General features: G+C 62.6%; 4 protein-coding genes across 5 annotated transcripts; all 4 read right to left on the reverse strand.

Moving 5' to 3' along the window:
• Positions 1–1699: 1699 nt before the first annotated feature.
• Positions 1700–2730, reverse strand: COMMD4 (COMM domain containing 4). The gene is made up of 5 exons (XM_035566727.2): positions 2559–2730; positions 2378–2449; positions 2214–2279; positions 1995–2034; positions 1700–1873 (listed from the first exon to the last, which is right to left on the reverse strand). The coding sequence occupies exons 1-5, from the start codon at positions 2559–2561 to the stop codon at positions 1725–1727; spliced, it is 330 nt and encodes a 109-aa protein (XP_035422620.2). The 5' UTR covers positions 2562–2730; the 3' UTR covers positions 1700–1724.
• Positions 2731–6729: 3999 nt separating this feature from the next.
• Positions 6730–9182, reverse strand: LOC118258125 (zona pellucida sperm-binding protein 3). The gene is made up of 9 exons (XM_035566724.1): positions 8814–9182; positions 8438–8556; positions 8258–8361; positions 7895–8072; positions 7705–7825; positions 7504–7595; positions 7103–7239; positions 6944–7033; positions 6730–6866 (listed from the first exon to the last, which is right to left on the reverse strand). Exons 1-9 carry the CDS (start codon positions 9162–9164, stop codon positions 6730–6732), a joined length of 1329 nt encoding a protein of 442 aa, XP_035422617.1. The 5' UTR covers positions 9165–9182.
• Positions 9183–12325: 3143 nt separating this feature from the next.
• LOC118258166 (zona pellucida sperm-binding protein 3-like) lies at positions 12326–15362 on the reverse strand (the record flags this gene model as incomplete). Its single annotated transcript, XM_035566799.2, has 9 exons — positions 12326–12444; positions 12528–12617; positions 12753–12895; positions 12992–13083; positions 13288–13408; positions 13496–13673; positions 13913–14016; positions 14092–14210; positions 15174–15362. Coding segments are annotated over 9 exons (1155 nt in total), but the record flags the coding sequence as incomplete, so codon positions are not given.
• A 1248-nt stretch (positions 15363–16610) lies between these two features.
• LOC118258158 (protein PML-like) lies at positions 16611–24563 on the reverse strand. 2 transcript variants are annotated; one of them, XM_035566783.2, is made up of 8 exons: positions 24441–24563; positions 23468–23958; positions 22492–23072; positions 20170–20207; positions 19002–19233; positions 18805–18863; positions 18232–18370; positions 16611–17633 (listed from the first exon to the last, which is right to left on the reverse strand). In XM_035566783.2, exons 1-8 carry the CDS (start codon positions 24456–24458, stop codon positions 16870–16872), a joined length of 2322 nt encoding a protein of 773 aa, XP_035422676.1. In that variant the 5' UTR covers positions 24459–24563; the 3' UTR covers positions 16611–16869. The 2 variants fall into 2 exon arrangements, with proteins under 2 accessions (XP_035422676.1, XP_035422675.1); XM_035566782.2 differs by having other exon boundaries at positions 23468–23964.
• Between the last annotated feature and the right edge of the window lie 247 nt (positions 24564–24810).

Consider the following 24810-nt stretch of genomic DNA (forward strand, 5'->3'; position numbering starts at 1 on the left):
TAGCGACACGCCCCCCGAAGGGCGGGGCTCCCCCTCCCCGTCGCCTAGCGACACGCCCCCCGAAGGGGCGGGGCTCCCCTACCCCGTCGCCTAGCGACACGCCCCCCGAAGGGCGGGGGCTCCCATCTCCCCGTCGCCTAGCGACACGCCCCCCGAAGGGCGGGCTCCCCTCCCCGTACGCCTAGCGACACGCCCCCCGAAGGGCGGGGGCTCCCTCCCCGTTGCTAGCGACACGCCCCCGAAGGGCGGGGCTCCCCTCCCCGTCGGCCCTAGCGACACGCCCCCCCGAAGGGCGGGGCTCCCTCCCGTCGCCTAGCGACACGCCCCGAAGGGCAGGGCTCCCCTCCCCGTCGCCTAGCGGGGACCACGACCCCCCGAAGGGCGGGGCTCCCCTCCCCGTTGTTCCTAGCGACACGGCCCCCGAAGGGCGGTGCTCCCTGCCCCGTCGCCTAGCGACACGCCCCCCGAATGGGCGGGGCTCCCCTCCCCGTCGCCCTACGGCCGACACGCCCCCCGTTGGCTGCACGTCGCGCGAGGGCGGGGCTTCCCACCCTCCCGCCACCCCGTTGCCTAGCGACGCGCGCCGCTCGCCCCCCCATTGCTTGCGCGCCGCACCCGCGGCACGCCGGGAGTCAGTAGTCCCCTTGCCCTCGCGTTGCCACGGCGACGGCGCGACTGCGAGGCCTGGAAAGGCACAGAGGTGCCCGCAGGCCCCGCGCGGCCTCCCGCGGGCACAAGGGGCGGGGCACAGCTCGGGCTCGGCTCCGGCGCCTTTATTGGGGGCTGCCCCCGGCACCTGCCAGCGCGAGGAGGCCCGGGGCTCGGCAGGGGGGAAGGGCAGCGGCGAATCCTCCCCCGGGCTACCACAGGAGGGTCTTCATCAGCGGCCTGGGCCTGATTTCAGCTCTGCGGGGAGAAGGAGCGGGCGGCGGGGCTGCCAGCGAGAAGGCAGGGGCTGCTGCCCGCGCGGCACCCCTCCCGCGCCCCCCCGGCTACCTGCCAGCAGCACCCGGAACTTGTCGCGCGGACCACAGCCATGGGGACGGCCGCCACGCCGCACCGCCCGCGGCCCCGCACGACGGAGCAGCCAGGTGCACGAGGGGCTGCGCCCACGTCCCCCGCCAGCTCGCTGGAGCTCAGCGTGTAGTCCACCGCCAGGAGAGACGAGTCCAGCTTTGCTCACTTCAATGGAAGGGCAGGTCACGTCAGAGAGCTCCCTCCCCACGCCCTGCAGTGCCTCCCCCAGAATAACCCAAACACCAAAAAGTAACCCAAAGCTAACCTCAAGAGGAAGAGACCCTGAACAGCCTCCTCTCCCCTGCCCTAAAATCGCGGGGCAGATGTACTGGGGACCCCAAAAAAGCTGCACTCACATCGCAGGCTTCAAGCCGCCTAAGGCTCTCCTGCAGGAGCTCTTGCTTCTCCTCGTTAGGACGCGGGCTACAACCCCGTGGTCGTGTTCTGCCCAAGTTTAAAAAAAAGACAACACACACAAAAAGCACCCACTGATGTCCAGCCTCCAGCCCTGCTGCAGGCAGCCAACGCCAGGCGTGCGGCAACAGGAAATGGCACCCAAACATCTGCGAGAAGACCACGGGGGCAGACAGCCTCCGGTTGGAACGGATGTGGCACGTAAAGGACGAGAGGCGAGGACGGCCCCATCCTGCACTGCTCGCTGGGGGACCCTGAGCACAGCGGAGGCAGCACCCGGTGCGCTCGCCGGCTCAGCTGCGGGGCCGCCACTGATGCCCACCTTTGGGCAGCCCCAGCTGCTGCAGCTCGCTGGACAGGGACTCGCCATCCACGTTGTGCTTGGCTGCGCTGGAAAAGATGAAGTCGAGGACGGCGATCGTGGCCTTCACATCGCCAGACTCTGCGGGGGAGGAGAGGATTCAGCCCGACGGCAGCCAGACCCCCTCTGGGAGATGCCACCTCCTGCAGGGCTCCAGGTGGGGAGAGCGGGGCCCTTGGCAGCAGCAGAGGAGCAGGCTCACCCAACTTGGCATCCGACGTCAGCTTCAGGATCTTCTCATACTGTGGGAGACGAGAGCACGCACTAATTACACGATAAAGCGATGCTTTAATTCCATTAGCGCTATAACTCTGTGCTACGCTGTAAAATTATAACTAAGGCAGAGGCTTGCAGAGCTTCTGTGGTCCCCAGCTGGGGTCGCAGTGGATCATCACACCCCCCCCGGCAGCTGAGCACTCACGTCGATGGCCTCTCCCAGCAGCTCCCGCAGCACCTGGGCGCAGATCAGCTTCAGCTTCACGGAGGACTGGGGGGGACAAGGACGGGTCAGCGCCGCCCCCCCCCGGCAGCCGAGCCCAGCTCCGGGACGGGGGGGCGGAGGGGGGTGGGGCGCGGACACTCAACGATTTTGGCCAGGACGCTGATCTCGGCCAGCACCCAGTCGGGGCAGTCCAGGTCCCCGCAGAACCGGAACCGCTGCGGAGGAAAGGGGCGGTGAGAGCCCCGCCGCTGCCCCGAGCCCCCCCGGGGGAAGCGCGGCTCCCGGCCCGCCCGCCCCGCCGCCCGGCCCCGGTCCTGGCCCCACCATGTCGCCGCCGAACACCTCCCTCCGGCTCCGCCTCCGCGACCCGGAACCGCTCCGGCCCCCGCTGCGCTCGGCGGAAGGAACCGGGGGAGGGCAGCGGGAGGCAGGGGACGGCGAGTCCCGACCTGCCTCGGGCCTGGGGGCGGCACCGGGAGCGGAGCCCCCCCCCCGCCGCCAGCAGTGGGGCCCCGGCCCGGGCTGCAGCCCCCGGGGCTCGGTGCCCGCCCTGGGGCTCCTGGGGGCGGCGCTGGGGCCGTGGCCGGGTGGCCCCGGGGTGGCCCCGGCCGGGTCCCGGTTCCCCGGGGGGCGCCGCAGCCGCGCGGGAGACCCCGGCCGGCGGGGGCGGGGCTATGGCTTGACCCCGCCCCTCTGCTCCCGGCCCCGCCCCTCCCTCGCCGCGTTCCCGCCGCGCCCGCCCTCCCGCCCTCAGTCCTCACTCAGGTCCGACCCTCACTACTCTTCCCCCCCCCCCCCCCCGTTTCGTGGGCGGGGCAGGACGGGGCGTGCTGCTCCGGGATTGGGCGCACCTCGAGCCACCGAGCGTCACGATTGGCTGCGGCGCGGAGCCGGGCGGGGCCAGAGGCTTTAGAGCGCGCGGGGGTGGCGGCGCCGCTGCGGCTTGGAGCTGTGTGCTGGGGGCGGTTCCCTCTTGGGGCTGCGAAGGGGAGGCTGAGCGCGGCGGTCTCGGGGGTTGAAAACTGGCTGGGGGGGCTCGGGAGCAGGGGCTGCTGTGTCCTACAAAGCCTAAGTGCTGCTTTTGTCGGAGCTTCACAACAGAAGCTGATTTCAGGGTTTTTTTAGTTTTTTTTTTTTCCTCTCGCGGTGTTTGGATTATGCTACACTTTTTCTCCCTAGATCCTTATTCTGAGTTTGTACCCTCTCTTTCTGCGTCATACCACTCTATAAATGGAGTGAGTTATTAAGAGATAGGTTCCCCTGCCCATGCACTGGGTTTCACCGCCAACACAACCATTTCAGCTTGAGCACTGGGTTTCACCCCTGGATCTCTGTTCTCAGTGTGTGACCTGTATTTTCATCTTATGCCATTGTATAAATATTGGCTGATACTTGTTTAATTGCGGTTTTGTCCCTCATGCACTGGGTTTCACCACCAGCGTGCTGTCTTTGGTTCACATCCTCTGTTTTTAGTTTGTGCCTGATATTTCCACCTTAGATCGTTATTCTCATTTTGCGATCTGTGATTTCAGCTTGTGCTATTTTATAAATATATAAGCCTGTGCCCTGTGTTTCTTCCTTCGCTCCCCAGATCTTTATTTTCAGTTTGTGTCCTGTGTTTCAGCTCCAGCTGATCGACACTCCAGCTCTTTTCAGTCCCAGCTCTCCATCTCAGCACCAGCTGCTGGCCACTCAGGGGCAGAGATGCTCAGCCTTCAACCAGCTCCTGTTAGCTCTGGCAGATTTCAGCTGGTTTTGACAAGGCTATAAATCAATCGCTGTCGTAACTTGAGTATCGCTATTAACTGTCATAGTTGTACTTCGTGTAAGTATTGATTGGTTAATTAATTAATTGGGAACTGTTCCAAGCTATGTACCAGTATTGCATACTCAGCCCTTTTGGGGGTCTCAGAATCAAGGGACTCAGCCTCTGCTGTCAAGCTCTGACAAAAGCAGCAGCTGCCACTTTTTCTGAGATGCAGCAGCCCCCAGCCGGCTTTCAGCCCCCAACACCGCCGCGCTCAGCCTCCCCTTCCGAGCCCCGAGAGGGCGCCGCCACCGCCGTTCAGCCCTAAACCGAGCTCCGAGCCCCGGCTGCGCCGCCGCCCCCGCGCGCTCTTAAGCCGCTGGCCACGCCCCGCGCGGCCCCCCAGCCAATCATGACCCTGGGCGTCTCGGGGTGCGCCCAATCCCGGCGCAGCGCTCCCCGTTCCGCCCCGCCCACGGGGCTGCGGGGGAGCGGTGACGGTCGGACCTGAGTGAGGACTGAGAGCGGGCGCGGCGAGAGGGGCGGGGCCGCTCCAAAGCCTCCCGCGCGCCCCCAGCCCCGGTCCCGGGGCTCCCCCGAGGCCGCGGCTCCGCAGCGGGGCCGCCGCGGGGGCGGTGTCGGGTGACGGAAGCGGGACCCGCGGCAGGCGGTCGGGAGGGCCGGGGGCAGGGCACGAGCTGTAACGAGCCTGAGCTGCGAGAAGCCGGAGGAGCGGCGTGTGCATGGAACGTGCCGAGCTGAGACAGAGCTCAAAACGAACCGCGGCGTACGAGCTGAAAATACAGACCCGGGATTAAACACGCGGCAAGAGTTGAAAACGTGGATTCGAGGATGAAAACGCGGCCGTCAGCCAGCGCTGGGAATATCTGGAGCAGCCCTCCTCTGCAGCGCAGGGCTGCGGCGTGGGGACGGGGCTGAAGCTGTCACCCCGGGGAGAGGGGCAGGGCTGGGGCAGCAGCCGGGGGCCGCGACGCAGCCGCAGGGACCGGCAGCAGCAGCAGCTGTGCCCGGGGTCGGCTGTCCCCGGGTCCGCGTGTCCCCAGCACGGCGGCAGGGCCCCGTGGAAGCGGACCTGAGTGAAGACTGAGGGCAGGAAGTCGGGCACGGCCGGTTAGCTCGGACCGCCCTCCCTCGGCCCCTGCCCCGCACCCCTCGGGCCGCCGCCGGGCTGTCCTTTCAGCGCTGGCTGACGTCAGCTGGATTTGACAAGGCCATAAATCAATCACTGTCAGAACTTGGATATCAATATTAACTGTCATATTGTACACTGCGGTTATTGACCGGTTACTTAATTAATTAGAATCATAGAATACTAAAGGTTGGAAATAATCTCCAGGATCATCTGGTCCAACCATCCCCCTACCACCAGCATCACCCGCTGAACCATGTCCATGAGCACCACGTCCAACCTCTCCTTGAACACCCCCAGGGACGGTGACTCCACCACCTCCCTGGGAACCCGCCCCAATGCCTGACTGCTTTATCTGAGAAGAAATGTCTCCTCATTTCCAACCTGAACCTCCCCTGGCACAACTTGAGGCCATTCTCTCCGGCCCTATCACTAGTTACCTGTGAGAAGAAGCTGACCCCCAACTCCTCACAACTTCCCTTCAAGCACTTTGCAGAAAGCCATGAGGTCTCCCCTGAACCTCCTCTTCTCCAGACCAAACACCCCCAGTTCTCTCAGCCACCTCTCACAGGACTTGTGTTCCAGGCCCTTCACCAGCTTCGTAGCCCTGCTCTGGACACGCTCCAGGGCCTCGATGTCCTTCCTGTAGTGAGGGGCCCCAAGCTAAACAGTACTCGAGGTGTGACCTCATGGCTGTGTACCAGCATTGAGTAGAGAGTCTATGGGCAGAAAGCGGTTTTTCCTTTTCTGTTCAGCTTTCTTCTTCCACTATCTCATACGTCAACTTCAGCCTGGTGCACACTGTCCTCCTGCACTTCCAGGACACGTGTGACTGGATCCCTGCCTCCGGTGAGGGCCTGTGGGCCCTGCTCTCCCCCCCACACCCCCAGCCACCTTGGTCAGTTTCCCAGCCCCAAACAACAGCAGTCAGCCCTTTTGGGGGTCTCAGAATCAAGGGACTCAGCCTCTGCTGTCAAGCTCTGACAAAAGCAGCACTTGGGCTTTTCCTGAGATGCAGCAGCCCCCAGCCGGCTTTCAGCCCCCGACACCGCCGCGCTCAGCCTCCCCTTCCGAGCCCCGAGAGGGCGCCGCCAGGGCCCGAAGGGCTCCGTACCCGGCTCACAGCCCCGAGCCGGGCTCCGAGCCCGGGCAGCACCACCGCCCCCGCGCGCTCTTAAGCCTCTGGCCCCGCCCGGCTCCGCGCCGCAGCCAATCGCGACCCTGGGAGTCCCGAGGCGCGCCCAATCCCGGCGCAGCGCTCCCCGTTCTGCCCCGCCCACGGGGCTGCGGGGGAAGGGGAGGGGGAAGGAACGAGGGTCGGACCTGAGTGGGGACTGAGGGCGGGAGGTCGGGCGCGGCGGGAACGCGGCGAGGGAAGGGCGGGAGCCGAGGGGCGGGGCCAAGGCCCAGCCCCGCCCCCACCGGCCGGAGCCCCCCGCGCCCCGCGCAGCTGCGGCGCCCCCCGGGACCCGGCCGGGGCCAGCGCTCCCGGTGCCGCTCCCAGCCCCGAGGATGGAGGCAGCCCCGGAGCGGCGGCGCAGGCAGCAGCAGGGGCACAGCTCGTCCTTTGCAGGCTTTATTGAGGGCTCGCCCCGCGCTCACGCCCCGGCAGAACCGCGGGCACAGCCCCTCCGCGCGATGCCCACGGCCACGGCGACCGCAGCCAGCGCCACGGCCACGGCCACGGCCACGCACACCAGCCCCGTCCCTGCGCCGGGCGCCGTCACCGCTGCACCTGCAAAATGCAAGCAAGTCGTCAGAGCACGGCACCGGGGCAGAACTGTGGGACGGCCCTGGCTGGCTGGCGCTTACCGTCCCCTCCCTCCCGCTGCTCTCCAATGGCTCCTGGGTCCGCCGAGAGCAGCACGGGGCCGATGACCACGTCAGCTTCAATCTCTTTCCCTGGGCAGGATGGAACCATGAGCTGGGCTCACCCCGTCCCACACGTCCCCACCCGCACCAGGACCTTACCCTCAGGTGCATCCCGACGGAAGCGGCGGCCGGGCCATCGCTCCAGGGGGTTGAGCCTCCGGGAGAGTGCGGGGGGCTCACAATTGCCCGTCTCACAGCAGCTGCAGATGTCCAGGGTGCCTTCCACCGGCACCCAGCTGGAGCAGGGCAGGAGCACTGTTACTGGCAGGTGGGGACCCCCAGCACCCACCCCTCTCTGGAGGTTTTGTGCCCAGAGGAACCCCTGGAGCATTCCCAAACCCAGGGCCACCACAGTGGTGGAGCTTGGGTTTGATGTCCTAGCACCTGGTGCCTCCTCATCCATCCCACCCAAACCCACAGAGGATTGGTGTCCTGTGCTTGGATGCTCACCCCGTTTGGGTCCATAAAAACGCCCTGGGGTCTGTGCCACAGCTACTCACGTGTTTCTGGCTTTATTGAAGGAGCAAGCCTTATTCTGGGGGTCTGGGGCTTGGTCTGCCGGCGTCACCTTCAGGTGGCAGGTGATGTAGATCTAGGGGGAGGCAGGGGAAGAGCTGGGCACCTCTCTCTGGGGCCACAGTGCCCACGAGGACACAGCCAGGCTCAGGCCAGGCTTTGGGGACAGACGCACGCAGCCTTACCAGGTTCCTGGTGTCCCCCGCGAACCTGAACACATCGATCCTGAACCGCAGCATGTCCTCCTGCGGCCGGGGGGTTATGAAGGCAGAGCTGGTGTCATCCAGCCTCCCGTCCACCAGGCACCTAGACACAGGACGGGGGGTGTCAGCGTCCCAAAGGGACCCCGAAGCACAGCGCTCACCCGGGGCTCACCCGTTGAAGTCGATGATGGTGTAGTGGGGCGAGGAGTCGCCGTCGGGGCTCAGGGCGGCCACGCAGCTGTCCACGAAGAGCCGCAGGGGCACGTGGCTCTCGGTGCTGACCTCCGCCTGGATGTTGAGGATGTCACCCAGCTGGAAGCCGGTGAAGGGTCTCTCTGCGCTCCAGTCCTCTGCAAGGCAGAGCGGTGACAATCAGGGTGTCCCCAGGGGGCAAGAGATGGGACTGCGGAGGTGACGCCCCAGGGAGCAGCAGCACCTGTGCTGGATTTGGGCATGTTGGCTGCCCCAGTTGGGCAACTAGGACCAGGGCTTTGCTGTACTGGGTGGTGAATACCCTCTGGCACATCCTACCTACCGTTCATGAGGCGCAGGGAGAACACCAGCCTCTCCTCGGCCGACAAGGTGGAGCTGAAGGGAGCCCAGGTGGGCCGGATGGCATTGCTGCTCACGTTCTCCCTCCTGGCAAGGGACGGTGTCAGGACACAGCCACAGACCGGGGGGACTCAGGGGGGCGGCGAGGACACGGAGCCTTTACCTGGGGTAGTGGCACTCGATGGGGATGACGGCGGGGTTGGTGCGGATGATGACGGGGTTGCTGGCGGGGCTGGGGTCGTAGTTGATGAGTGTGCGGTAGATGAGGGCGTCCGGCGTCACCTGGGCAGGGAAAGGCTGCAAAGCTGGCAGCGAGACCCCCAAGACCTCCCCACCACCCCCCACGTGCCCCAGAACCATCCTTTTCCCACCAGAAAACAAAAATAAAAGGGTAAAATGCTGAGCTGGGGACTTTGCGCCATCGGGGGTTGTCCAGATGGAAGCACAAAGCGGCTTTGGGTGAAAAGAACTCCTTTTTGGGAGCGACACCCCCTCGCCCTTGCCACTCATCCAGGGCAGGGGGTGGGAGCGAGTCTCACCTGCACGACGCTGCCGCACTCGTGGAGGCCGGCGGCGAAGGTGACGGTGTTGTGGGCGGCGTTGAGCGAGGAGTGCTTGCATGCTGCCGGGCCCAGCGTCAGGTCAGCCACGTTGATGAGGCGCCCGGTGCCGAAGAGGTCCCTGTGCACCGTCACCACCAACTGCGCCTCCTGGCACTGCACCATCACGGGCTGCGAGCCGGGCACGGCCCGCGAGTGGGACTCGGCCCCCCAGGACCAGGCGGAGGGGTCCCCCCGCGCCCCCCAGGAGAAGTCCCAGGGTGTGTAGGAGGCCACCTCGGCCACCAGCCAGCAGAGGAGCCCCAGCGCCAAGCTGCCGCCGCGTTGCATCCCGCCTGCTTCCAGCACGCCCAGCTCAGGGAACCAGGGCTGTGCCGCGATGCTTTATATCCCCAAGCCCCCGGAGCCATCTGTCCGGGGGGGACGGGGAGGCAGAGTCATTTCCGGGGTGCCGGGCCCCCCGTCCCGGGCTGCCCAAGGCGAGAGAAAACATCCTCGTCAGCCTCTTTGGGGGAATTGTTTAGAAAACTCAGCAGAAGCCGGAGACGGGGAGACGGGTACAAAGTGGCTTGTTTAGGTTACGCGCCGGGCGATAAGGGGCTTTTCAAGGCCCCCGGGGAGGTGACAGGAGCAGGGGGAGCTGGGGGGGGGCCAGACCCGGCAGCTTCTCGCCGCCCCCTCCTGGAGGAGCAGCCCTGCCCGGCGCCGCCAGCCCCCTGGGATGCTGCTCTTCCCGCTCGGACGCTGCTGCTCCCAGAGCCCCCAGCCCACGCAGGGGCTTTTCGCAGCCCCCCCACGGGATGCTCAAGCAGCAGCTGCTGGAGCTCCCTCACCAGCGGCATGAGCGTGGCAGTGCTCAGCCAGCACCCGTTAATCCCCGTTCCGGCCTCGGTGCTGCCGGCCACGAGGTTAGGGCAGGGCCGGGCCGTGAGATGCGGCCCCGTGTTATCGCCTCTCCTCGGGCCGTGTTTGTTTTGCTGCCAGCAAGGAAACAGGACGGGTATGCACGGAGCAAGGCGAGGCGCTCCACCCCTCGCTCCCTTCCCAGCGCCCCGCTCTGGAGCAGGGAAATACCCGGGGCTGGCACTCGACAGCTCTCAGGGAGAGGGATGGCTGATTAAAACTAAACCCCACACACCTTCAGCCCCTTCTTTTGAGCGTCCCTATCTCCTTTACCCCAGTCCTGCCAGGGCACAGCAGGATGTTCTGTTCCACACCCCAAACCCTTCCGCACCTTTCAGGATGTCCCCAGCCAGCCTCACGCAAGGGGCAGCAGGACGATGCGGATGTCTGAACGGGAGCAGCTTGACCATTTGCTGGGAAATTTAAAGGAAATGGAAACAAGGTTTTGGGCCAGGTGTCAGCCAGCACGCTCCTATTAGAAACCCCACTGATTTTGGAGCTGGGGATGGCTTGTACCTGCTGCAACGTTCCCCAAAAGCTGCATGATGCACCCACATCATCCTGCCAAAGTCCTAAACCTTCTGCCTTTCCTGCTGGCTCCTTTCCCCATGAAGCCAGCCAGGGCTTCTCCTCTGTGTTTAAAATACCTTGAGACTGCTGCTTGCGTAGAAATGCCAGGGATTCCAGCAGGGAGCCTCTGTCTCTGGCAGAATATTTGGCAAATGCGCTCGCGCTGATGAAAGATAAGGGCAGCGGGCGATGCTGAATCAGTAAATAAGCGGGCGGCCCTGCCGAGGGAGCCTCAGCACGAGGGCAGCAGCACAGCCAGGTCCTTGGCTGGGGAGGTCGGGGGTCTGGGGGTGCCAGGGCTCGATCCCAGGGCTGGATCCCCCTGGGGAACAGCCCCTTGGGGGGGGTGGGGGTGGGGTGGAGTGCTGCCTGCACAGCTGCAGCTATCCAGGGTGAAAAGGCTCTGAGACAGGAGGTGTTTGGCTCTGGAAAAGGGAATTTCTGCTCCCAGCTGAGCCCTCACCACTTGTCCCCGTGCCCCTCTCTCCCATCTGTTCCAAGCAGAAGATGATGCTGGCCACGTACCCCCACGGCCAGGAAAGGGGGCGAGCACAGAGCTGGGGGAGGCAGAGACCAGAAAGTCCCAGGGCAACCCCACAGCAGCGTTTTTCCCCCATTGTACAAAGGAAACTTGCAAGCACATCTCATTTTTACTTATAGCACGGGGCTTTAAGTCAAAAGGCAGCTGGGGAGGGGGCTCAGGAGGGGACAGGAGCTGTTAAGGGGGACAACTGCTCATGGGTGCAAGCCAGAGAGCATTTCCCCATCCCAGATCTCTTTATAGAGCTGATTTGGCCAAAGTTTTTCTTCCTTGTTGGAGGCAGATGGATGCTGCCAGCCTTCGGAGCCCCCTAAATGCCATGCTGTGAGCAAGCCCCAGCTCCTGCCACATCTCTGTGCCCCCTGCTTTGCTCTGGCAAACATCTCTATGGGACTTGGTGCCACTAAGCTAGTATATTGAAAAGGTATTTGGGGAAAAAAAAAAAAAAAAAAAACCTTCTAGAGCATCCTGCCCATGCAGGGCAGCAGAGGGAGGACCGCATTCCAAGCCAATGTGGCTGCAGCCCGCCCCAAAGCCCCTTTCTGGGGGCGAGCAGGGGCAGAGATTCCAATCCCTGCCCCAAGGACTGTTTACACTTTTCCCCCAAGGCTTGTTACATATTTGTGTGTGCAAACAGTCCTTGGGGCAGGGACTGGAATTCCTGCCTCCCCCCATCCCGGGAAGAGCCTGACCCCACCCGCCCTGGTGCTGGGCTCCCTTCCTTGCCCAGCAAGGCTCGAGTTCTCCCCAGGCAGCAGCTCCAGGCAGGAGGAGAGCTGCCCTTGGCCCCGCTGGAGCTCCTTGTGCCAGAAGAGCCTTCAGTTTAGGGATCCTCAGAGCCCTTTCTCCTCACCTGCAGCAGGAGCGGGGCTGGAAGAACCCAGCCTGCTTCCCAAGCTCAGGCTCGTGGTCGTTACCTCCTCCCTGCCGGGTTTGCTTTTCTAGATTTGCTTTTTCCAGGAGGCCAGCTTGCGCACAGGGCACTTCAGTTTTAGCACAGGACACAAAGAAAATCACCCAAACCCCCCAGGTTTCTTAACTCATCTCCCACACACACTCCAAATTTTACTGAGCCCTCAGCTCTGCCTGGCTTTAGCTTAATTTCAGTATGAGTGAGGAATTACCAGTGTGCCACAGGAGCATTTTTAAGGCTAAAACCCCCTGCTTCTATGAACTTCTATGAAGAAGGGCAGTGTGCACGATGAGTTCTCTCACCAGTTCCCTGCTGGGTGCTCTGGAGGGTCCCTAAATCCCTAAGGCTCCACAAAGCCCTGCTGAGGGCAGGAAAACAAAACCCAGATGGGCTGAGAGAGGCAAAGCAGCCCAGCTAATGGGTTGAAACAGGGATTTTACGGGTGAACACGGGGATTTGCTTAGCTCAGGCTCCAGTGTTCTTCTCTGCCCCCATCCCAGGAAGTACCCCAGCCTTTCAGGTTTACTTCTCTTTATTAGACAGGCCATAAAAGCTGACAACATCTCAGACAGGATTGCTGGGCTGGCAGCAGGCAGTCAGAGCTCCCAGAGCAGCCAGGATCAGGACGACCAAGCCAAAAACCGCAGCCAGCCCCAGGACCAGCCCCAGGTGACCTCCTGCAGCTGGGGAGGAGAAGCAGGGAGGCGTTATAGGGGCAGAGCTGGGACCTGCCATGGCCTGCCCTACATCCCTGCCCTCACCCTACCTCCTGAGGGCATCCTGCCCCTGCTGGGATGCTGCCAGCTGTGGATGAGCAGGGGGCCAAGCATGACATCCTCTTCTTCCACCACGGGATCTGGAAGGGAGGACACCAGGGCTCCGGTGAGCTCCTCTGGATGTTTAGCTCCCCCAAGCTCCAGCCACCCAGCTCAGAGCGAGCCCTCCCAGCAGTGCCAGAGCCCAGGAGGGATGCAAAACCCCATAAACCTACCGGGCTGGGAGGAGAGGTCCCTCCGGGAGCGTCCTCCTTGCCAGCGGGAGGGAGCCTGGAGCCTCCTGGAGAGCCCCCCCAAGGGGCAGCGCCGGCCCTCACAGCAGGAGCACACATCCCGGGGGCCTTCCACGGGCGTCCAGCTACAAGAGAGCCTGGTGACCAGCCCGCCCTTTATCAGGGACACCTCACACGCTTTGGGGTCCCAAGGAGAGGCCCCGAGCCCCCCAGGTACTCACAGGCTGCTGGCTTTGTCAAAGGAGCAAGCCTTGTTCAGGGCATCGGGAGCACGGTTGGCCAGGGAGGCCTTCAGGTGACAGGTGATGTAGATCTGGGGCGGAAAGCAGAGCAAAAGGGGTCAGCACTGTTAGAGGAGTCCCCAAAAAGAGCACCACCACCCCAGGGGAGCCCTGGGCCACAATCCAGAAGTGGCAACACGGGGTGACCCCGCTGAGAGGTATTTGCCTCGGGAAAGTGGTTTTGGGCCAAGCTGTGCCCTGCCAGATGGGGGGGGTTCCCTTCGGGGAGGATTTACCAGGCTGCTGGAGTCTGCTGCAAACTTGAACGCATCCACTGCGAACTGGAGCACGTCCGGCCGCGGCCTCGGGGATATGAAACCTGAGGTGGCATCATCCAGCTGCCCATCCACCAGGCACCTAGGCAAAAAGGCAAGGCCAGCGGGTTTCTCCTTGCTGAAATCCAAGAGGAAAGGCGTCCCTACCCAATGCACAGCCAGCTCATACCCGCTGAAGTCGATGAAGGCGTACTGGGGAGAGGAGCCCCTCTCCGGGGCCGGGGCAGCCACACAGCTGTCCACAAAAAGCCGCAGGGGCGCGTGGTTCTCTGCATCGACCCCAGCTTGGAAGTGCAGGACCTCTCCCAGCTGAAACACGGCCGAGACTCTCTCGACACTCCAGTCATCTGGAAGCAGAGCAGGCTCTTGTGAATGGGGAGCTGGGGGGCTCCTGGTGCTTCTCCTCTCCCACCCAAGGGAGCCCTGGTGGCCACCCTCATCGCGCCAAAGCCTGGTGGCCCCAAAAGCACAACATCCATGTGCCACCAGCATGCCCCGGGGCAAAACCAGCACCAACTGTGCCACCTAGTGGAAGCCCGGCCACTCCAAAGGACCCTGCCCGAGGAGACCCTGGCCGCAAACCCACCGCTCATCAGGCGCAGGGAGAAGAGCAGCTTCTGCTCTGAGGCCACGGTGGAGCGGAAAGGTGCCCAGGTGGGCTTGATGGCACTGCTGCTCACGTTGGCTCTCCTGGGGAGAGGGATGCCCTGGTTAGAAGGCTCCGTGGCAGCAGGGTTTGGGAGGTATTCATCCACATCAACTCACCTGGGGTAGTGGCACTCGATGGGAACCACAGCAGGGCTGGTGCGGATGATGACGGGGTTGCCTGCATGGACTGGGCTGTAATTTAAGGTTGTGCTGTAGATTAGAGCATCAGGGGTCACCTGGGGAAAGACGAGATGCATTATCCACCATTAAGAGCCCTTTTCCTTCAGCTACTTGAGTGGAGCAGCACATTGAAGCCTGGCTCCTCAGTGCTGAGAGGTTTCCTCCGGCCGCCAGCAGCTGTGCAGCACCTGTGCTGCCGCAGGGATCCTCCCGCCTGTCCCAGCACCATCTGGCCAGCAGCACAGCTGGATGTAGATGTGCTTAAGGTATTTTTTTTTTCCCCCCCTCATTTCCATGTTCCCAGAAGGAGGGTCTGTCCCCCAGGGGGCTTTGCTCAAGTGGATTTAGTGAAGGTATCTGCTGGCTTCTCACCCCGGTGGCCCCAAGCCTCTCCAGAGGAGAGAGACCAAAGATAATTTCCTTTGGGGCAGCATCATGCCACGCTCTAGCACCAGCTGGCAGCACACAGAGGTCTCCTAAGCTCAGCACCAGCTGCTGAGGCTCCTGGGCTATGTTGCCACCACCCTGGAGGAGGTGACCACAGCACGCACAGGAGGATTTGGAGATCTGTCAGGAGAAACCCAACCTCTGCCTGGTCTGTGCCCTTCCCTGCTGAGGCACCACCACAGCTGGCCCCCAAGCCCAGACAGCATGGCTTCTGCCACACCTAAAACCAGAATGAGATTTCCAGCTCCTGGGAAAGGCTTTTAAGCTTTTAAAGCCCAACCACACCACTCTGCCAAAGCAGGACAGGCTTCACCAAGCATTACATCAGCTCTAGCCCACTGGCAAGCAGCGGAGCATCGCAGCAGCAGGGAGCCTGCCCTTAGCTAACAAAACCACCAGGTTTTATCAGCAGGCACTTACAGGGCTGACAGCTGCTGCCTTTCTAGGGCTGGCTTCAATGCTGTGAGATGGAGGAGAAAAGCCAGCCTGAAGCCCTTAGGGGGATACCCAAACGCTCAGCATCCCTGCCCTGCACGCAGCACCCTGATAGAAGATCCAGTCCCCATCCTTACCCTGAGGGTGCTGCCACACTCGTGCAGCCCAGCCACGAAGGTCACCACGTTCTCAGCAGCATTTTGGGCCGTGGCTGGGCAGCTGGCCGTGCCCAGGGTCAGGTCCCCAGCCCGGACCAGGCGCCCAGTGCCGAAGAGGTCCCGGTGCACTGTGAGCACCACCTGTGCCTCCTGGCACTGCACAGCCACGGGGTGCAGGGGGGCAGCAGCCTGGAGCTGGGAGATGTCCACCCATGCCCATGGGGAGAAGTTAGGGGGCTGTCCCACAGCAGGAGCCCCCCATAGCTCTGCCTCCCCTCTCAGGAAGCCCCAGGGGTTGTAAGCAGCTGCCTCCCCCAGCAGCCAGCATAAAAGAGCAAACCCCAAGCTGCTCCCAGGCCTCATCCTGCCCACCAGAACCCAGCACAAGAAGCATCAGCTGCCACGGGGGCTTTTGTGGCCCTCGTCTCCTGTCAAGGGCGATTGGCAGCAGGTGAGAGCAGCTGGATCCCTGGGGAGCCCATCCCGGTGGGTGCTAATTAGCTAACGAGCTGCTGGGTCCCTTGCCAAAGAAGAGGTGTTGGATCTTGGCCAGCTGGAGGTTTGTATGCCTTGTCTGGTGATAACCAGCCCTACCAAGAGATGAGTCCCACCTCCAGAGAATGGGGTCCTTGTGCTGTGGGGGACTCTGGGGTGGGAAGGAGGTGTCATCTGCCCTCTCTTCAGGTCCCCAAACTTGTCCCTGTCCCAGCTCCTTCAGCCCTGCAATGATCCTTGTGGAGCTGCTCGTGTCAAGGGCAATTGGGGGTCTCCAGGGCACGAGGGATTCACGGCTGGCTCTTTACCCAAGAAAAGGTGATTTGGGGCCAGGAAGGAGAAGAGGACATTTTATCTCGAATCAGGTGGAATAATAAAAGGAAAAGAAAAAACTCCTGCATTTCCTGGGGAGGGGCATGTCCCAAAAAGCTCTGGGAGTCCTGGGGCATTGGACAGCCTCCAGGATCCGGGGGGATCGTGAAGCCCATAGCCCACCTCCCAGCCGAAACCACGTCCGTGCTGCTGCAGGACGAGCCTCCACACGGTGGCATCCTCCCTCCAAGCCGCATACCCTCCGGGATTTTAGCAAAAGGGATGAAAATGTTTGTTTAACCCCTCCCTGAACAGACCCATCCCACTTCCCGGGCAGGACCGGTGCTGGGATGAGCGGTACCAAAACACCGAGTAGAATAATCATTATTAGGAATCATAACGCTTTTATTAGAAATGAGGCGTCCCTGAGAGGGAGGAGGCCAGGTCCTCGTGCTGGAGGCCATAAATCGAGGAGGAGAACGAGGGTGGCTCTGCGCAGCAGGGCGCTGGGGGCAGCTCGGGGCTTTGCTCCTGGCCCCAGGGGACCCTCGGTGCTCGCCGGGGGGCGTTGAGGGATCGGGGAGCGGAGGCAAGGTATTTGTGACACACTTCAAAATAGAGAAATGATTTATTTCATCTGCAGCCGGATGCTCTGGGCAGCAGCACCTGTCCCCAAGAAAGCGTTTGGAAAGCTCCCCCGACAGTCTGGTGAACCCAGAGGGGACGCGAGGGCACGGCAAGATGTCAGGATCAGGGCCAGGACCAGAGCCACCAGGCAAGGAAACATCGGAGGTAAAACCAGGGACATGAGCCTGCAGGGCTCGCTGCGCATGAGCCGGGTTGTCGGACCGCAGGGCACCGCCAACTTTCAGTAGTTTTCCTTGTTTTTTACATCTTTCGGCACATCGCTGCCCGCCGGGGTCTCACGGCTTTCATCCTGCTGGCGCTGGAAGTAGACCTTGACCTTGCTCAGGTTGCAGACTTTCTTTTCGGAGCCGTGCCGGTGAGCGTTGACCAGACCACGCAGCTTCTGGAGACCCTTCCCGGGGTCGCGCCGGTGGCAGGACCACAGCTCGCAGAGGCCGACGTTGCACGTGGCCAACCTTTGGGCTGACGCCTTGGTGAGGAGCTTCTGCTCCAGCAGGGGCTGGAGGGAGGCCAAGCACCCCAGGCTGGCATGGCTGAGGATCAGCCTGGGTTTCTTCACCAGGTCGACATCCAGCACCTCGCACAGGTCCTTCACAGCCCTGGCGTTCTCCATGGCGCTGTGGTCACTGAGGTCCCGCCACAGGTAACTGCTGGCCAAGTTCTTCAGCCTGTAGTTGTCCCTCTCGGGGACCTCCTCCTTTATCAGGGGCAGGATGTCCAGGAAGCCGTACACGGCAGAGCTGAACTCCTCGCTCTTGCCCAGAACCGTCAGAGCCTCCAGGAGGGTGGGAAGCGGCAGCGAGCAGAGCCCGAACCCACCCAGGATGGGCCTGTGGATGGCGTGGAGGTGGCTAAGTAGATTCCTCATGCCGACCTCGCAGACGCTGTTTTTGGCCATCAGGCTGGGCAAACATTTCACTGGCTGGATGAGGACTGGCAATATCTGCTCCCTGTCGACCACTGCCATCTGGATGATCTCATTTTCTGGAGAAGACCCGAGGGAAGAGAGTGAGGAGAAATGAAGGAAAAGCAGAATTAGTCTTACTCGGTAGGGAAATAAAACAGATTGAGTTGCTCTAACAGCCTCGACAGCAGCGGGAGGATGAGTGATCCATCCTTTTGTCCACCTCCACCCTCAGCTTCTGGATCAGCCTCACACCACGAACGTGAGGGCTCCTACAGGTCTTGGAGGGTGGACTAAGGAGAGGGGCTTGGGAAGTAAAATCCACCTTGCCCAAAAGAGACTGGCCCATGGGAAGAAGCAGGGGACCCACATTTTCAAGTGGAAGATGCAACAGCACAGGGCTTAGCCATCTCAGAGGAGTCTCCCCATGGCCCTATGGGTTTCGTGCTTCTCCCAGCCCTCCAACTGTCTCAAAACACAACAGCAAGGCCTGTTAGGGGCTCGAGAGATTGTCCTCTCTCCTATGGTAACCTGTGGGTAACCCCAAAGGCCAGGGTGGAAATGCCTAAACTTCCCCCCACCCAAAAAAAACCACAGAGATACTGCCAGCAGCTGGGATTGAAACCATCTTCGACATGGCACACTCGCTGCAGAAGGCGTCCCCAGTTAGGATCTTACTCAAAATCTTAACGTCAAAGAAGACCAGGGACCCTTGTCTCGTGTCCATTGTGTTCTGGAGGCGGATGGGGAAGCCCAGGTACTCTTCGCTGGTGCTGTCATCGAGCATGTTACTGAGACCATCCAGTAGGCTGGAGTCCTGGAGGAGCAAAAATTAGCTCTTACCAAATGTCTCAAGGAGAACTGGGGTTGCAGCTCTGGGTGCTGACTTGTCCTGGAGGTTACCAAAGCCCAGAAATGTATTCAAACTGCCTGCTGGAGCCCTCGGGGTGTAAGAAGCCCCTCCAGCTGGTCATGAAGACTTGCCTCCTCCAGCACCCCAGACCAACATGATGTGTCCATAGGGGGTGGCCCGCCTGAACTCTTCCTAACTGGCTTTCTGCTCAAAGGTGGCAGAAAAGTTGGGGCTACCAAAGAGCTGAAGGGTTTTGACAGAGGTATTTTGGTGCTCGGGAGTGAAGAGTTCCTTGCCAGGGGATTTTGGGATGGCCCTGGGGGTCTGGAAGCACCAAGTGGTGCAGTCTCCATGGCTTAGTGAGCAACGCATGGCTGAGCACGGAAAGCTGCACTCACCTTGGACTCCTCATCCACGCTGTCCTCTTCAGCACTCTCCAAGCTGTGATTATTGCTATCTGCCGGGGTAGGAAAGACGTGCCCATGAGTTCGAACAGACACCCCCTCAAGCCACAGATAAAAAATACACCACGGTGGAAAATTCCACCTGTGGCTTCATTGCTCAGGACACGAAGAGCCTCAGGCACACCGCTTACCCATGTTGCAGAGCCCATTGTTGCTATCCAGCACGCCTTCCAGCAGGCCGTCGTCCATGGCGGGTGCCAAAAAGCTGGTCCCAGGCTGCTCCTCACAGCTTGGCCTCTGCGGCCCCACCAGCACGTTCCATTCATTGTCGTCCTCTTCAACCTTCATCACCTTCACTGGTGACGGCAGCGTGTTGGTGTTCTTGTCCTTCTTCCTCTTGGCAGGGGTGGAGGTAGAGGGGGCCTACGTAGGCAAAGCAGAGCCCGGTGATCATCCCTACATGCTCAGGATGGACATTTTGGTCCTTGGCCAATGCAGAGGTCTGAGGGAAGGACTGAAGATCCTCAAGCCTTGCCACCTCTGGCCACTCGTTTGAACCCAAGGTAATGACCTCAAGGTAATGACCCCAAGGCAGGTGAGATGTTGTGTGAGTGCAGGTCCCACCACGCACCTTGCTTGGGTGAGCAAACATCTGCCCATTATACCAGCCTGGGACTGTGATGGCTCCACGTGGGGACCAAAAGAGGACACGGGGCAAGGGACAGAGGTGGGAGCAATGAGTAGGATGTGGGAGGGTGGCAGATTGGTGCTTGGAGATTTGTGTGTATGGGGAGGGAGGTCCTGGGCTTTGGAAGGGCTTGCGGAGGGGGCGAGATGAGGCAGAGCAGAGGATTCCTATTTTGGGAATATGGAGAGCATGCAGTGGTGGCAAGGGGCATGAGCTGGAGAGCTAGCATGGCACAGGGAAGGAACTTCTTCCTGGAAGTGTAATTCATGGCCGTTGGTGCCTCAGAGGCAATTTATGGCTGATGGTGCCATCCTCCAGCTGGTTCCCAGCCCCATGTGTCCCTGCCCAAAGCAAACATTCATCTTGCCCAGACAGGTTCTGCTGCCCTGTGCCCAGCACCACGTCCCGATACTGGCACCACGCTCCCCTGCCCAAGTCCCACCCCAAATCCCCAGGGCAGGACTCCTCTGGGCTGTGCGTGGTGATGCTAGACCAGTCCCAGTCCGGGGGTGGGACTGGAAACCAGCAGAGAGCTCGCACCAGGGTGGCTCTGCAGCCCAGCTCTCCTTTCAAAGCAAGACAGGTGGGGACAGTGGGAAAGCAGCAGGCAAATGCTCAAGCAAAGGTAGCCCCAGATGAAATCCTGGCACAACACGAGCAGAAAGCCTCACCTGGTGGGAGTTTTCTGTGGCTGGAGCAGGGGCAGCTTCTGAAAGAACAAAAACAGCATGTTGAGAGCGAGCAGGGCTGGAGGTGCAGAAGGTGCAGGTGGCCACGGGGACGCTGGAGCTGTGGGTAACCCCAAGCCCCACCAGGAGATGCTACAGAGGCCAAGTTCAAGCAGCGAGGCTGCAGGCTGGGTTGGAGCATTGCCTGCTCGCCCTGCTGCCCACCCTGGCATTAAACCCTTTCCCCTCTGGGTTTGCAGCTTGTGGAGGTGCCTGCACATGCTGGGAAGGGAAAAAGACTGTTAGTAGCATCATGCAGTGAGAAGTTAACACGATTTGGCAGCTTGGGGCATGCCACCCTGCCAACCCCAGCCTGGTGTTCCCAGGGCTCCTGTGGCTTTGGCAGAAGGCTGCCGTGGTCCTGTTCAAACCCCTGGTGGAGAAGCGGGGCGTGGTTTGGGTAGCCCCAGGCCCCCGGTCTCAGGAGGGCCCCTCCAGGCTGCGACACCAGCAAGAGACAAAAGTTCAGCCCAGGAGGACTTTATTGGCACAGCAAAGCGAGACGGAGAGCTTGGTCCCTGGGGGGACACGTAGTGGGGCTTCCGAGCAGCCGCAGCCTGGCGCAAGCGTTGTGGTTTGCAAACCGAGCATCTCCCTCTTGCAAACGAGGCTCCTTGCACCCCTCCTTGCTCGGAGTGCCGGTGCTGAGCATCATGACGGTGCCACAACGGGCATGTCACTTCTTGTCACTTCTTCCTCCTCTTCCTGGGGCTGCTGGTGGGCTTCCAGCCACGCTTGCCCCTAAGGGGGCGTTCCTTGGGGGACGCAGACCTCGGGGGGCTGGCAGGGGGCTCAGAGGCAGGGGGAGATGCTGCGGGACCTGGGGTGGTCTCATCCCCCTGCAGGGCGCTGGAGGGGAACAGCTCCAGCAGGTCAGAAGGGAGCATCGGCCAGTCCAGGTTTTGGGGGTCCTGCGGCGGGGTGGGCACGGCCGGGGGGCTGCAGCACGGCTGCAGCATTGTCCCCACGGTGGAGGCGAGGGCACCCAGGGAGCGGGACATGGACCTCACGCCCCGGGACAGGGCCGCCAGGTGCTTGTTGGACCTGCAGTGAGCCCGCAGCAAGCAGGAGGTGACCCGCAGGAGCTCGGTGGCCTGCTGCGCGTGTGACCTGGCCCAGGAGCCGAAATCTTCCTGTGGGGAGGCCTGGAGGGTCCTGGGGAGAGGCGCGGTGTCCCCACGGGTCCCACGAGGTGACGCCAAGCCTTCCTCCGCTTCTTCATCCCTCTGCTCGAGGGACGTGTCCCCTCCCTGGCCGGGACACATGTCCCCAGGAGGCTGAGGCAGGAGGCTGAGGCTTGGGGTGCTGTCATCTTCAGATGGGGCGTCCCAACGGGGAGCAGAGGTACCTGCCATGGGGACGGGGGCTGAAGGGAGCAGGAGAGGGGCGTCAGGCGGTGCTGCCAGGCTGCTCTGGTGAGGGGAGGTGGAGGGGTGCTGCCTACCATGGGGGGAGACGCAAGGAGCAGGGTGGGAGGCAGCTTATCCCCAGGAAACCACAAGCTCCAGCCCTAGGGAGCTCAGTTGTGGAAGCCCACGGCTAGCCAAAGAGGACACAGCCCAGGTCTGAATGGCATCGGCCCTGACAGCAGCAAGGGGATGGAGTGGAAAACCCCACAAACGTCCCTTGTTCTCCCCCCATTTGCAGGAGGGATGCTGACACCTCCTGACCGCGCCTGGCTCCATCTCTGCACACACCATGGATGCAACGGCCTCTGCCGTTCCCAAAGCACCACATCCTGCCTGGAAAGCTCGGGGAACACCTGGGAAAACCCACCGGTGGCCAGCCCAGGTGTCACTGGAAGCCTTTCACCCTCCCGGTCGGATGTGCCGTCCCAAGGCAGCAAACAGAGGGGGAATCACTGCCCCGGATTGCCCTGAGCAGCCCACGTTGAGCAAGGCCAAGCAGGATGGAGGTGGGCAGGACCCGGGGACAGACGTGACACCTGCACATGCAGGCACAGCTCTGAGAGGGTGCCGAGGTGACCCAGTCCTGCCCACCTCCCCTCTGCCCACGCCAGCCTCCCTGTCAGCCTCTGCTCCGTGTGCCACGCGTCCGGGTGCCACAAACCTCCCTTAGCCCACGGCACGGCTCGGTCCCAGCCCTCCCGTTACAATTGCATCCAGGGGACGGCAGCACGCCCCAAGAGCAAGTGTCCGTCAGGTCACAGAAGGAGACTTGAAACCCAGGGAAAACTCTGGCTCCTGCAGGGTTTTGACCTTCAGCCCCGCTTCCAGCCTCCCCCCAGCCTCCGCACGTCCTCACCTGCGTGCCCCTCGACGCGCTCGGCCAGCGCCTGCAGCCTGGCGCGGCACTCGGCGAAGTCCCCGTGCTGCGCTCGGCCCCCGGCCGCCGCTGGCTGCAGCTGCTGCAGCTCCTGCAGCGCCTCCTTGACGAAGGGCTGCATGTCCATCACCTCCTGCTCCGTGGCGTACAGCCTCATCTTCTCCACCAGCCGCTCGCCCGCCTCCATCCGCCGCAGCACGCCCTCCACGCGCCGCAGCTCCCCCGCCAGCTCCCGCCGGCCCTGCTCCTGCCGCCGCTCCACCAGCCCCAGCAGCTCGTCCTCCTCGCGCCGCACCAGCCGCACCAGCTGCTCCACGCGCTGCCGGATCAGCTCCCGCGTCTCGCCGCTCGCCGCCTCCAGCCGGGCGGCCTCCTCCTGCAGCGCCGCGCGCGACGCCTCGAAGCCGCCCCGCCGGCGCGCCAGCTCCCGGCCGGCGGCCGCCAGCTCCTCCTGCCGCCGCTGGATCTCGGCGCCGATGTCGCAGTGCTGCCCGGCGTGCTGCGTGTCCAGCAGGGCGCAGATGCAGCACACCGGCTTCTCACACTTCTTGCAGTAGATGCTGTGGGCCAAGCGCAGGTGGAGCGAGTGGTTAGAGCGTGGCCCGGGACGAAGAAAGAACTTTTCGAGAACTTTTCCGTGGGGGCGTTTGAACCTTGTCCTGCATCGTGCCCGTAGCCGTATGGGGGACTCCTTACCCCTAACCCCCACCCAGGCTGGTCCAGCACCACCAGCCAGACCCTTTCCTCCTGCCCAAACAAGCCGCCTTCCTCCTGGGCTCCACAGCAGCCTCGTCCCCTGCCCTCCCCCGTCCCATCACCACCTTCCCCATCAAACCTTCCCCCCATTCCCCAGAGCTCACCCTCCCTCCCATCTCGGGGAGCCGGTGCCAATGGCGACAGCAGAGGGCCACCAAAGAGCTTGGTGACATGAAACCAAGCGTGTTGGGAGACCTACCTTAGGGTCTGGTTCTTGTGGGTGGGGTTGGAGCAGGACAAGCTGCCGGTCCTCTTGGCGCCCTCGAGGAAATCCTTCAGCGCCCCCGCCCTGATGTCCTTCACCCTCTTGGCCTCGTGGCTCTCCCGCTTCAGGTAGCGCTGGTGGGCCTCGAAGCAGGTGGTGCACAGGAACTCCTCACACTCGGAGCACCAGTACTCGCCCTCCTTCTTGCAGTTGTCACAGAGCAGCTCGGCCCCGCCGACGATCCTGCGGTAGACGCGGAGCCTGGCCTGCAGGCTGGCGAAGAGCACATTGTCCACGTCGGGGATGCCGTTGGCCTGCGGGATGGCCGCCTGGCACACGGGGCACTGCCCCACGGGCTTGTTCTCGCTCAGGCAGCCCAGGCACAGGGTGTGCAGGCAGGTGAGGAGCTTGAGGCTGGGCGATTCCTGCCGGCAGCCCTCGCAGAGGACGAACTGGAAATCCTCCTCCTCCTCCTGCTGCTGCTGCTGTTGCTTGGGGAGGGAGGAAGAGGGAAGAGGCGAGGCCGCTGAGCACTCTGCCAACTTCACAAACCGCAGCTCGAGGAAGGAGGAGCGTGGTGCTTCCCGCTTCCCTCTGGCCATGCCACAATTTTTTGCACAGGGGGACCCCGGCACCCCACGGGGCGGAGGAGAGATGGGGTGGGGAGCGGGAAACCCAGCCTCCAGCCCCCAAACCCAGCCTCCAGCCTCCAAACCAAGTCCGTGGAGGCACGCAATGAAACATTCCGGAGCCTGCCGGGACACAGCACTTCCCAGCACCCCCAGCCTCTTTCCCCCCCATCCCAGCTCCCCTCTTGCCCCCTTCCCAGCCCGGCTGTCCTCCATCCTGGCCTCCCAGCCGAGGCTGACATCCTCCCTCTCCTCAACAGCCTCTCCACCCCGTGGTCTCCAGCATCCTCCCTTCCTCCCCATCCCTTGCAGCAGCCTGACGCTGCCTGGGGGCTCACCTGGTCGGGGCTGGCCATGGTGGGGTGAGGAACCCCCAGCTCGCCACCGAGCCTCCCTTTGGTTTCTGTTGCTTCTGCTCCTTCTGCTGCTGCCCACTTTCGATTTCTCCTGCGCTGGAACCAGGCTCCACCTTCGGGGTGGGCAGGCCAGCAGCGCAGAGCCCTCTGCTGATGGCTGGCGGGAAGGGCTCCGGCACCAAAGGGGCTTTTCCTGGGGGAGAGCGAGCCTGGAGGGGACGTGAAGCTCTGCAGAGCATCGCCATGGCCCTCTTTGTCCTGGGGGGGGCTGCGCCCTGCTTCCCATCCATCCCACCAAACTTCCAGCGATGCGCCGGGAGCAGCCGCTGGCAGCTATGGGACTGCCACCAAG

This window comes from Cygnus atratus, chromosome 11, assembly GCF_013377495.2.
Source record: "Cygnus atratus isolate AKBS03 ecotype Queensland, Australia chromosome 11, CAtr_DNAZoo_HiC_assembly, whole genome shotgun sequence".
Lineage (NCBI taxonomy): Eukaryota > Metazoa > Chordata > Aves > Anseriformes > Anatidae > Cygnus > Cygnus atratus.